The sequence below is a fragment of the Molothrus ater genome, chromosome 1, assembly GCF_012460135.2.
Source record: "Molothrus ater isolate BHLD 08-10-18 breed brown headed cowbird chromosome 1, BPBGC_Mater_1.1, whole genome shotgun sequence".
Classification (NCBI taxonomy): domain Eukaryota; kingdom Metazoa; phylum Chordata; class Aves; order Passeriformes; family Icteridae; genus Molothrus; species Molothrus ater.
The window spans coordinates 17,305,473-17,319,145 of record NC_050478.2 but is presented as its reverse complement, the minus strand read 5'-3'; the positions used below and the strand labels follow the sequence as shown (position 1 = coordinate 17,319,145).

At 37.8% G+C, this 13,673-nt stretch overlaps 1 protein-coding gene across 1 annotated transcript in view; it reads left to right on the top strand.

Annotated features, from left to right (window-relative positions):
- The window catches only part of MYO3A (myosin IIIA), a 112,077-nt gene that overhangs the window by 69,743 nt on the left and 28,661 nt on the right, over positions 1-13,673 (top strand). Inside the window, exons 19-23 of the mRNA XM_036379010.2 lie at positions 642-789; positions 8,164-8,317; positions 9,563-9,651; positions 10,594-10,723; positions 13,130-13,209. Of these exons, the coding sequence (XP_036234903.1) occupies positions 642-789; positions 8,164-8,317; positions 9,563-9,651; positions 10,594-10,723; positions 13,130-13,209 (601 nt within the window). The remainder of the gene's footprint in view (positions 1-641; positions 790-8,163; positions 8,318-9,562; positions 9,652-10,593; positions 10,724-13,129; positions 13,210-13,673) is intronic.

Below are 13,673 nucleotides of genomic sequence, written 5' to 3'. Positions count from 1 at the left end.
GAGCTTTTTTCCAGTCGTAGAAGTGGTCGCATATCTTGAGTATGCCCTACTTAAAATATTAAACCAAAGTTTTTCCAGTGCTTCTCTGGAATTTAATTGGTAATTTGAATTCAGACTACATCCCAGTGCATAAAGTAGCTATTTAGCTGCATAAAAGGTCTAGCTAGTCATCCTTTCTACTTTAATGTTAAACTAAGCAATTTTAATTGTTATGAGTAAGTAATATGAACAAATAATACTTAATGACAACAGTCTTTAATTTCAGGATGCTAGTGAGTAAAGCTTGTGTTATTCCAAGAGAAACAAAAAGAACTGCATGTTCTTTTTGTACTGTAGTCAGCTTTTTAAAATAATTACTTACAAATATTAGTGTAAAAAATAAAATTTTCAATCCCCTATTCACTTATCAGTTGACTTGTTTGTTGTGTATCTGGTCTGCATTGCAGTAATCTTTGAATTGATCTGCATTTATTTATTTCAAACTAACACTTATTGTCATTTTCAGAGAGATCTGGTTCAGCAAAACTTCTCCTGTCTAACTGGTGTACAGATTTGGCCCATGATTTCCTTTTGTGAAATAGTAATGAAGGTGGTTAATGAAAAATAAAGATAAACAATAAAAAAATATTTCATCTTTGCAGTGAAAATGATGACGGCTTGAATATTGGAATTCTTGACATCTTTGGCTTTGAGAATTTCAAAAAAAATTCTTTTGAACAACTGTGTATCAACATTGCCAATGAACAAATTCAGTTCTACTTCAATCAACATGTCTTTGCCTGGGAACAGGTATGTTTTGGTTATTTTGATTAAGCTTTAGTATTACTAAACACAAAAAACATAAAGCTTTCAGTATTACTGAATGTATAAAACTTTGTCTCAAGAAACTACATTGTTCCTTCTCCATGATAGCTTGTAAATAGCAGATCATAAAAAATGTTTTTTAAGTATGTTTTCCATGAAGCAGTGCTTGCTATTTGCAAGTAAAATGCCAACATAAAATGCATTAAACTTGAAATTTATAGTAACTAAGCAACATAACATTGTGCACTGTGATAATCTGATTGATGCAAATGCAATGTTGTTTTCTTGAGGAATAATGAGTGTTGTAATGTATGATTCTCTAGTAAAAAATTAAATGAGTGGTAACAAAATTTTGAAAGTGCAGGGTTCATAATAGTTTACTAATTAGCTTAATGAACACTGAAATTCCATTATTAAAAACTGCAAATATCACAGTTATTTCTTTCTTCTTGAGAAACTAGATCATGTCAGCTAAATAATGATGGATTTAATCTAAATAATTTACTTTAAAGCAGAGAAAAGGAATAGCATTGTAAATATAAAAGTTTATGAATTTGAAGAGGAGAGGGGAAAATAACCTCAAAAAATCATCTCAACTTTGTAAATAATTTAAGGAGAATTAAATTAACCACCTTTAAATCATTATTCAATATTGTTCTTTGAAGAAATAACATTTTCAGGGAAAAAAAAAGATCTTGCTGAAAATTTAAATATTTCAGAATTCTCTATGGCAGAACAATCAGAATTCAAACCAGAGGTGAAATTATTCTTTTGTTGTTTTACTGAAATTATTTGGTTTATGATACATGTATTAATATTCTCCTGAACTGCAATTTTAATTATTAGTAGAAACAGAGTATTTTGTCAGTGTTAATCACTATTTCTTTTAAGGCTGAGACAGATACAGGTTTGGAATGTGTCTATATATGCAGGTGTGTACATGCATGTACATGCATGTATCAGTCTAGAGGTGTATATATTTATGTGTAATATGAGAATTTTTTTTTTTTGGCTCAACATGTTTGATCCTCTTCCCAATTATTTCAGGAAATGTTGTCTTGCAGTCTTGGATCTTGTAGTTCTTTTTACAGATTTATGTGCAAGATTACCAACACAGGTGTTTTCTTGGTTTAGTGTCATCTAAAAGCCAGAGAAAATTTACTAGATCTACTGTAATTACTTGGGCATCTTCTTTCCAAAGTACACCAATTCACAAAAGAATGGCTTTGGATATTGCTGTTTCTAAGAGTTGGGAGATGGAAACAGCACAGACTGCAGCATCAATATTTATTGGTGTTTTCTTGGTTTAGTGTCATCTAAAAGCCAGAGAAAATTTACTAGATCTACTGTAATTACTTGGGCATCTTCTTTCCAAAGTACACCAATTCACAAAAGAATGGCTTTGGATATTGCTGTTTCTAAGAGTTGGGAGATGGAAACAGCACAGACTGCAGCATCAATATTTATTCCTGTCAGACCCAGGCACTGACCAGGTCCCATGGACTTGCATTTGTCCACTTTTCTTCAGTGTTCACTAACTTGATCCTCCTGTGCTAATTTTAAGTCTTCCTCGCTCCAGACTTTTCCCCTGGCCTCGGGAACCTGGGATTACCAGTCAAGACCAATGCAAAGAAGATATTGAATATCTCAGCCTTTTCCATGTCATCCACAAACTTGTTCAGCAGCAGGACCACATTCTCCCTAAAGTTGCCTTTTGTTGCTGAGAGACCAGCCTTGGTGTTCTTAGCCCTATTCCTGTACACCCAAATATTGTTTGAATGTTTCTTCTCTTTTTTAGAGTCAAGTTTATTGTGGTCTGCCTTTGCTTGTTTCTAGGTATCCTATTTCAGAACTTTTTGGTCAGATCTATATTATTGCAGAGGTTTGTGGTGTCACCATGCAGTAGGAACAGTTTGCTCCCTTGCATGTGCTTTGCTGCACCATGGTCAGGGTGGTTATTCTGCTACTGAGCAAGTGAGGGGAAAAATTAACTTCTTATTTTGGCAATATATAGTTTGCCCATTTCCCCCTGTAAGAAGTTAGTACAACTCCTCTATAGACTCCATGAAAGGGAAAGGTAATCTTTATTTACAGAATCTCTAAGTACATCAATTTTACCCATTTCCATTCATTCTCTCACAGATTTCATGGACTCACAGATACATAGAATGCACCATGGTGTGGGTGGGTGGGTGTGTCTGTACTCAAATGGTCTGGCCAAGAAAATTTCTGAGTGACATATAGAATAATGGACAGCAGCTGGCAGTTCTTCATCATGTCTCTTAGGTTCTTCTTGCTGAAATAGCTTTTGGACATATCTTTTACAGCCTTTAGCAGTCATTCTTTGCCTCAAACCCTTATTTACTTCAGCATCCATAACATTTAGGCAAGGTCATTATCTGGCTTTACTTGTTTGGAACATATATATTTTTATGCCTACAGTCCATTTCCTTGGTAGGCTCACAAGAAAATTGTGTGTGATGTGCTATAACCTCACAGTCATGCTCCTGCTGTCAGGTTTAGAGGGTGTTCCACTCACTAACTCTATGCACAGTGTTTTTATGTAAGTGAAGGCCTTCTGTTCTTGATGTAAGGAACTCTTCCCTCAGTTTTATTGTTATGAACAAATGTTCTTCATTCAAATCACAGGCTATCACACAGCTATTCTTTTAAGCCTATTTTTTCTGGTGCTTATATGCACATTCCATTCATATTTCATTGATACCAGTCCTAATATTTCTATTAAAAGTTTTCACATCCAGCCTGTAATACCAACCAAGTGACTGTCTACCTTAATGTACATCAAACCACTACATCAGATTATATCAAACTTCATTATAGTGTCTTGTAGCAGTCTCCAAAGAGACTACAGGAGTGCAGAAGGAACTATACAGATTAAGTTCATCCAAGTGTGGGTGTAAATCTGCCCCTTTCAGAAACAGGAAATGAGAAATGTGTTATTCTGCATTACAACCCAATGGCACATAATGATTTGTGGTATGATTCATAGTCATTATCAGACATCACTTTTCACTTCTTCATTACATGGTTGTCCCAGTTTTACATCATAAAAACAGCCTTTGAGAAAGCAGGTGGCTCCAGAATCTTTCCTGTTCACTGTAAGGACTCTGCTGTGTTGACACCAGTAATGTACTTTAATTGTGAACTAAAATAAAAAATATCACTGATGGAAAACAAACACTAGGATGGCCTCTGCCCTTTGCTAATGTATCTGCCTGACTTTACAAATTACTTTATATGCAAGGGTTTGTGTCTTAGACTCTAAAATATAGAAGTTATGTTTACAAGAAGGCTGATGCCAGAAGTCACCAAGATCTTTGTTGGCTTTACCTTAGCCCTGATTGTTGTGCTGCTGGAGCTGTCCTGTCACTGGGAGCCAGGCTAGTGTCTCTCCACAGCCCTGTGCAGTGCCAGACAGACATGTCAGCCTGCCCTGTGCTACCTCAGAAATCTGTAACACAACACTGCATTGAACCCTGTAGATATACCCAAGGAAGACTGAAGAATTTAAACTCTTTTATACTTCCCTCAAGAGACATAAAATGTACAGATACATTGTTTTTTCATTCCTCTCCCTGTTTTGCCCTGTTCAATATCATATCACATGCAATTTGATGAAATTTGACAGATCTACTCAGAAGCTGAGGCCTAATTGGCTGATTACAGTTTAGTTTGTCATTAACTCACGTTCACCTGGTAAATAGTGATTATGTCATCAGAGAAGGTGAATCATATTTAGGCAACTTGACCAATGAGGCCAAGTAGTAAATATACACTCATAAGGCTGAATTGTACTTTCAGTGTTGCAGGTGAAATTGCTTTATCATTGTCAGTGGTCTCTTTTCTGTATCTGAATCTGAAAAGTGTTCCCAGTTTTGCTTTCCTTGAAAGTGTGGCCCACAAAAAAAAAAAAAAAAGGCCACAGTAGTGACAGGATAGAAGAAAGGAACAGGTACCATCACAACCTGAGGCTCAGGGTGTCAGCTAGAGTGGAGTGTCTGTGGGCCAACATGGAAAACTCAAGTCAAAATGAAGAGAATTCCTTCTTTATTGTTGACTTAATGTTTGCATTTAAGAATAAAGGCTTTTAGGCCTGAATGCAATCTCCTTTCATTAATTTAACAGAAAGACTGAAGTGGATGTATAGTTTAAGATAAAGGTAGTGTAGATTTCCACTAGTCAATGGAGACAAATAGATATATCCCTATTTCTGCTGACTGGGGAGAGAATGTGGCCTCTCAACTTAGTCACTGCTTTTTGTTTTGCTACCACAAGGGGTTTTTTTGGTCAATATAAAACAAAGCAGAATTTTTTGGACCTTCAGTCCTGTCCCTCAAGGCGTTCCCCTTACATATTAGATACTGTTATAAGTTACTTTCTGTCAGCTCCATGATCTGCAGGTCACAATGTCCAGCAAAACAACCTTCCTATTCCTTTCCCATTTGTCATTCCCCCCGTAAGCAGTAAAAGGTGTAATGGCAGATAGCTAAAACATTTTGGAAAGTAGCAAGTTTGCTGTCAGTTGGGAGGATGATACTTTTTGCATTAAATATATGTAATGTTTATTTTACATTTTTATGACAGCTTAATCTTCTAGTTTCAGCTGGGAAAGGTTCCTTGTGAATAAGTCCCTGGTGTCCCCATTTAAACCAAAGTGTCATCATAAAATGTTCTCAGTAAATGGCATTACTTTATCAAACATGAAGACCATTTCCTAATGCATTTTGTAATTCTTTATTACCATTAGTGTAACCAGGTGGTACAAACTAATGTTACATAGTTTTGATCATAGGAAAGATACCATGAGATGGGAGCCCAATTAATAGTGTAACTCAATTATTCCTTTTGACATCCCATCCACAGGAATACTTTCTAATAGATTATGCTTTAGAATTTCAAGAAGTAGCTATTTTGTGGAGCTTTCTTGTCACAAAACATCACAGGGGTTTACAAAATCCTGTAGATGATTCATCTTATTAATTCAAATAAGACCTGTTTCATTACAGTTTTATGATGTCTATCATTAAAGCTTTTATAATTGCTGCTTGTATCCTAATTATGTGGTTGAAACCAGCACTGCATCAGAAAATGTAGTACAGTATCATTTCTGAGTCATCTGTCACACTGGTGCCTGGCTTGGTCATCAGCTGTCCTTCAGGAGCCCGTGGGAAGTGATGGAGTGAACTCCTTCATATCCTGCTGGGGAGATGGCAGCATCACCAAGGCTGTCAGGGATGACACTTGTCCAGTTGTGAGACACAAAGGACACAAACTCAATGGTCACACACACTGCAGGCTTGGGGGTCAGGCCCTGTGTGCTGCCTGGGCAGGGAGGGGAGCAGGTGTTGCTGTTATAGCATGGTAGTACAGCTTCAAAAGTTCCTTCCTTTTTCAAGGAGAGCAACTTTATCAGCTCTCTAAACCAACCTCTCTCACAAGTATTTGAAGTTGGAAAAAGTTTATGATTAGACAGGTTGTTTGAGGATGTCCGAGTGTCACAGAAACGTTCTCCTCTGATAGACCATCCTGAGGAGTCTCTTCCCCTTGTCCCCTTGATAAGGGCACTCCTGATAATCCTAAGCAGTAGCAGCTGGTTCCATGAACATCTGTGTGTCAGTGTAGCTGTAGCCCTCAGTTAAACTGCCCTTACTCCCATGTTATCTCTGGGAGATAACACAGACTCATTCCCTTTCTGCCACCAGCTCCTACAGGTATATAATTAACTTCTCACCTATATCTGTGATACATTTATTACTCTCCTGTCTTGTCCTGCTACTCAGGTCATTGATTAAATTAAAAAGCAAAACTCCACCTGTCCACTGCTTCAGGGGAGACACGAAAGAGGTTAATGTTATTTGTCTCAAATGAGGAGGCCTCATGGTAGGTGAGATTCTTACTGATTACACCCTTGTGTGGCATATAAACTGAATTATAACCTATCCTTAGAGTGAAGAGTATCCTGGGAAATTACATCAATCTGGATACTGGAAGAGTTTAGATATATATTTTGTGTCCTCTTTCAAGTGGATCAGCAGTTTTTTATTTGTGTTTGTATTTTTAGAGCAGTCTTATTGATTTTATGCCTTTGTTGTTTCTCTGAGATTAAGAGGTATGAAACAGGTGCTTTTCTGTTGTATATGAAAGTGAACTTCTTTTTTAAATGCTCAATGTGTTGCCTTCTTCACGCATTCGACTCAAGTGAATGACACATAAGGAGAGGCCTTCCAAGGTTAGAGGTCTTTGAACTCATTAATATTAGCCATCATTCATTTTTGTGACACTCTTCTCACAATGGATTCAGGATGGCAAAACTGTGATGTTAACACCATACATGAATACAACACTTATAAAGTCTGTCCTTTGGCAGAGGGATGATTTAAAGTCGGTCAAGAGCTCTGTGTTTCACAGTACAGCCTGGACAGGACTGAAGGCATCCCTGGCACAAACAGCAGAATTGTGTGGTAGAAAACTGCTATTGCTTTACCTAATTCAAGCAAAAATAATGGGGGGTGTTAGTCTCTAGAGCAACCTTCTCTTGGTAAATCTGCAGCTGTCCTCTGCCTTGCTAAAGGATTAAGGAAGGTCATTCTTGTATTCTTCAGCTGTAATCTAAATTGTAGTAAAGATAAAACCATTGCAACATGCTGTGGACACATTTGGGTTTTGTTTTTTTCTTAGTCTGGGAGGAATCCAGATATTTGCAGTCTTCAGGGAAAAAAAACAGCCAGACCCAACCAAAAAAAAGAAGCAAACCAAGAAGTCCACCCCACCAGCTTTTCTGTTGTTTTTGAATCTTGGGTAATACCTTTCCCTAGTTCCTTAAAAGGAATGAAAATGTGTTAGAAGCAAATCTGAGGCAATTTATTTAATTCTCCACTTGAGAATTTTTCCACGTGTTTGAGGAGGGTGTTCAAACAAGTAAAGCCACTGGAACCTGTAGTCACTTTTGTAAATCTTAGCCATCACTTGGATCTGAGCAATGAGTTGGGAATGTAAATATAGCTTTAAATGGTAAAGAAATTTTCTACATTTCAGACCAGGGACATAAATAGACCCTGAGGTCTCTATTTGCAAACAATATACTTTATCTTCTTCAACTCTGTTTCTTTAATTCTTGCTATTCCTGTAAAGTACCAAATATGCCATAGGAGTACTGAACTTACATATTGAAAACCAAAATCCCAGCTGACATTTGTTTCAGCAGAACCTTGATGGCTTTAGCCCTGAGGCATACTCTCTCAATGCAGTTTTAATTTGCTACAATTGACAGTTTGTGAATTATTTTCTGAAGTGGTTCTGTGTACACAGACAAAGCATGCCTTCTGTTTCTTGCTGCAGAATGAATACCTTTACGAAGGTGTTGATGCCAGAGTTATAGAATATGAGGACAACAGGCCCCTCCTAGACATGTTCCTGCAGAAACCAATGGGTTTATTGTCTCTGCTGGATGAAGAAAGTAGATTCCCACAAGCAACAGATCAGACACTTGTAGGTAAGTGTATGGTTCATTTCACAGTTTTGCAGCTTGTCTTCTGTTCAGTTTCTGTTTGGCACGTACAGTTCAGACTACATGCTAGTTATGTTTTTAGTGAGCACCATTTCAGTGTCAGTGTGTTTGAGGGAGACATGCATGCTGGGATGGTTGTGTCCTTGAGGTTCACAGAGAAACATCAAGAGTACAAATGAACCTAAGCTGCTGATTCAGGTTTAAAGTTCTCCCCACTTCAGGAATTTTTTGCTGCAGAGCTTGAAAAGCAAAGATCAAACTGAGTTAAAACTCTAGATTCATAGAACAAGAACATTGTTTGCAAAGTTTCAGTCATGCTCAGCTCTGAGATTTTTGATGAGCAGTATCTGAGCAAGAAGTTTAATACTTTTGAAGAGTAATGACTGCAAACATGCTTCAGTGACTTTCAGCAAATTCTGAATTACGACTTTAGGTGTTTTAGAAAACACTCAGAAAGCAAATGCTTTCTGAGTGTTTTCTAAAACACCTAAAGTCGTAATTCAGATCCTGAATGTTTCAGTGCTGTTGAGTAGCTGCAATTACCATTGACTTCATTATTTCAGTGGTATTTCTGTGCAGATAAATCCTGGTTTTACTCATTTTGAACGTGCAAAATGTCAAATTAGAGTTTTAGCCAACATACAATCAGAAAACCTAATAACATCCAGTAACAATGCCCATGTTAAAGCAATTATATGAGCTTGTTGTTCTTTTATCCTCATGCTTTTTAGTCTAGAGTACAGAAGCACTCAATCAGTGAATGTTTCTTCACAACTCCTCAAGGAATCCTTAGGAAAGATTTCTGCATTTCTTCATATATATAGATAAAAATCTTGGAAAGACAAGCCCTGGAAGTGTTCAAAACATATGTGGATGTGGCACCTGGGGACATGGCTTAGTGGTGAACAGAGTGGTGCTGGATTAAGGGTTGGACTAAATGATCTTAGACATCTTTTTCTACCTTAATGATTCTATGATTCCATGATTTTCTGAGGTCACACATTAAAAAATTGGAACAAAGCAAGTAACTTGTCCAAGAGCTCCCATATTCTCTATCCAGTGTCTTTTGTTACAAGACCATTATGGTATCTCTGTCCTTGAAAACATCAGTGTCTGTTTGGTGCCTCTGCATTGGCTGAGAAGTCAGGAAGTCTCCTTGGAGGGATACAGCTTCAGAAGAGAATGATTGTATAGCAACTCCAGTAAGATAAGCTATGTGTTTCCTTTCAGAAAAATTTGAAGATAATTTGAAATCAAAGTATTTTTGGAGACCCAAAAGAGTAGATCTAACCTTTGGAATTTATCATTATGCAGGAAAGGTAAGACACCTGATGATAGTTAGTTGGTGATTGTGGAATGGTGGGACTGGTAGGAAGTAGAAGAGATCATCTGAGTTGATTGCCAACAGTTGTCTCTTCACTCCAGACATGGGAATGTTGGCAGTGCCTTACATATCAAAAGTAAATTGAAAAGTTATTATCCCTCATTTAAAAAAAAAAGCAGTAGCAGGAGTGTATTTTTCTTAAATGTCACCAGGTAAATGAACTGACTGTATTATAGAAGACCCAAAACATAACTGGTATGTAATGCAACTCAGTGCTCTTCCCCTTAGTTCCTCCAAGTCCTGCACCATGCTTGTTCCCACTGTTTCTAACCAGGACCCTTGTGAATCTCTTAGACCATCAAGATAGAACCCTGAAGCTACATTTTGAATTAGGTACACCATTCTTGGAATTTTTAGAGAGATTTCAGTTGCCAATATGCAGTTTGTGATTCTGCAAACTTCCACTACAATTAATAGGGAGATCCCTAGGAAGAGTGTTAAGTCCTGGGTCCAGTACAGCATAATATGAATAGCACAGAAAGATTGTACAGTCATATGGGTAACACTGTGTGATGTGGTTGACATCAAGTGCATTGTTAATTGTGCATTAGCGCACGTACAGGTGTAAAGGAGGACTGCAACACACTTGTCCTGGTGATAAATCCACACAGGTTAAAACTACTACCTGCATTAGGAAAAATAAATGTCTCAAGCTACTTTGGAATTATAGATTTGCTTTTAGTGATTTGCATCATATCTCAGTATTGAAAACGTAGAACTTTCAGTGATCAAAAAAGAAGACTAGAAGTGAGAGTGACCCTGATGGCTGAAAAACTATTTGTGTATCTTGTTAAAGTAAAAGCCCTATTCCAGAAAGCTTAAATTTACAATTACTTTTCAAAATCCAAGAAGATGTATAAATGCACTTTTTAAACAGGTTCTATATAATGCAAGTGGATTCCTAGCCAAAAATAGAGATACTCTGCCAGCTGATATTGTGCTGCTACTGCGATCATCTGAAAACAACCTGACACGACAGCTGGTAACTCACCCTCTCACAAAAACAGGTATTGCTGTGTGGTGATCTTCTTAGCTTTCTCCAGCCTTCATGATGACCATTGCTAGGTTTCATATGATCACTCATTGATGACATTATACACTTTGTGGCTTCACTTTCCAACCATTGAATCTATACTGAATGGAGCTGCAGCCATCTCAAGCTGCAGGGGAGATATTGGTCAGGTCAAATGCCAAGGAAGTGGTAGAGACTTCTTTCAGGGTCCTGTCTTCAGGGTAGGGGATCAAGACAGGGAGTGGAGTGCATCTCTTGAGCTGAGGACTGAACAGGAAGGATTAGGTAAGTCACTGGCCTGTTTTGGACAGGGCATTTATAAATTGCTTCAGTGCAATTTATCTCTAAGTAGCAGAGAACAAAGGTTGGGGCTCCTAACATCTGTTGCAAAGACTGAGAAGACACTCCTCTATTTTCAGTCTTAGAGTTCTTTACAATAGCTATCTGTTGGGGTCCTTGTAGTAAGCTCTTCCTGAAGAAATTTGTAACTAGAGGTGGAGGAATAAAACTGGCTCTACAGAAAAAATTACTCCTAAATTGCACCTTGTTTGAACTATGTCCTTGCAAATTGTCCTGCCTTCCACTGCAGGATGATGGGTAAGTTTACTTACAACCAGTTTGTTATTGTGTTGTAGTACTCCCTGTGTGATGGCATTGATGCCATATAGTAAGTACTTTACAACATTACTTTCTTGTACAATTACATGGGAGACATATTTCTACCAGAACAGAAAAGCTATATTGGAAGAGCCTAATGGAAATGAAAATGTTATCATAACTTACAGAAGCTGAGGTTTTGGCAAGGCTTCTGTTCTTTCAAAGGGAGCTTTGCTATTAGAATGCAAAATTTGGTCTTGGAATTTTATTTTAAGTGAGTGTTCCTGGAAAAACACAGAGTTCAATGCCCTTTCCTGAACTTTTTGACTTGTTGATATTTGCTAATATACTAAACTATAATTTCCATGGAGTCCAAGTAAGCATCCAAATAGTTCCAAGAACTGATCCCAAGTCTTCATGTTTTGCAAGATAACTCGGAAGGCTGTTTTAGTCTTCTTGTTAAATATTGTGAAACACTGCATGTAGCATTTCAAAACTGACTCAAACCTTCCAGCTACAGCCACCTAAAAGTTAGGCTGATCTGTGTTATTTATCTAGAATCAGAGTAATTGCAGAGAATTACCCAAAGTCCAACCCATCTTGCCTATCTCAGGTGTTTCTCTTGGGATGAGAAAAATCTCCTCTGAAGGTGTCTCTCTCCACTGAATACAGCAGGGATCCTGTAGACACCTCACTTTCAGATAGCTAAAGTTAGCTTTGAGTAATCCTCTTTTTTCCTTCCCACCTTGTGATACTCAGCTGAACCCCATGGAGGTTTAGGCCTTGGTATCATCACATAATACCAGGTGCATTACCATGACACATATTTGCAGCTGTTATTCCAGCTCTTATCCACCTCTTCCTGATAGCAGCTGAGCACAGAGAGATACAGGCTTTCCCAGTGGGGAGGGAGATCGCAGAGGTGTTATGTTATTAGCAGAAGCAGTGGCAGCATGCAGCAATATTTAGAGTTTATCAGCACAGAGAGGCATGATGGAAAGCTCAGCAGAATTTTCATTATTCCTTGAAAAGACCAGTATCTGTGCAAAACATGTCAATGCACTTAGTCCTTCAAGGTCATCATAATAAAGGTATTGCTTGGCTTAGAGTTCCAGAGTTAGAGCTTTAAGACTTTGCCTGTGCTAATAAACCAAACAGAGCCAGTGAATAGCAGCTGAAACATTCCCACAGGGCTGCTTATTCTGATTAATGGTTAGAATGCCTCCCTGGGACAGTTTTAGTCCATGTGAGCTATTAGCCTTCCAGGAATAGTGAGCCACACTTCAGAGAAAGGACAGGCCAGTGATGGTTTCCAGCAAGTTCTGTGGAAAGATACAATCTTATTTTTACTGGGGGTTGAAAGCGAAGTAAAGACTAGAGTTTAGGTGTATAAACTTGAGTCATGCCATGTCACTTTTCCTCAGGGCCAGAGAAGGGTATTAGCACTTTTTTCTTTAATATGTAGCATTAAACTAGAATAGAACGGTAACATTCTTAGGGTAAAACCACAAGGATGGTCTAAGATGTATCTATCTTACCTTCTACAGCAGTCTGTTTATTTTTTTATCTAGCAGATGACATATGAGCTGAAGGAGAAAAAACCATGTTCTGTGTTCATGCAACTTCTTCAGAGCTCATTCCATCCCAAGGGTTAAAGGGGAAATGAGGACACACTCTGAAAAAGTCAATGATCTTTGTAATCATATGGTTTCACTGGGAGCATGAATAGGGTGGTTCAGAATCATTCTTAGTTTAGATGACATGTAAGCACTGTGGTATGTTACTTTCTTTCATCTTCCCATAGGTAACCTAGCACACACCAAAAGCAAAACTACAATCAGTTATCAAATGTGGACCTCCCAAAAATCAATCAGTCATACAAAGGTAAGAAAACTGATTTTGTGATTCTGCATTGAAGCCTAATTTAAACTAGAAAGGCAGTTGCTGTTTTGGTATTGAAAGTAAGTGAGTAACCCCTTCCTTGGTTTTTCTCCCTCTTCTATTTTCTTTTCTGTTTAGCTGGATATCTTTGTGTTGTGCAATTCATATTCCTTCCGTGAGGTAAAAACCTAACATTTCCCTTCTTTCTGGCTATAGTTTTATAACAACTTCAGGGGAAAAAAATACTATTTCCCTGCTGTATTGTAGCAAAAAGAGAAATTAAAATATTGGTGTGGAGTATAGCTACATTCCTTAGAAAACTATCAAATTAACAGTGATGATGAAATAACAGACAGGACCTCAGACATTGTCCAGTTATTTGTGGCAGTGATTAGATGCTCTGTTACCAACTTGTGCCCTTTGTGTGTGTGAATGTTTGTGTATTGTGTAGCAAAGTGTTGGTGTCA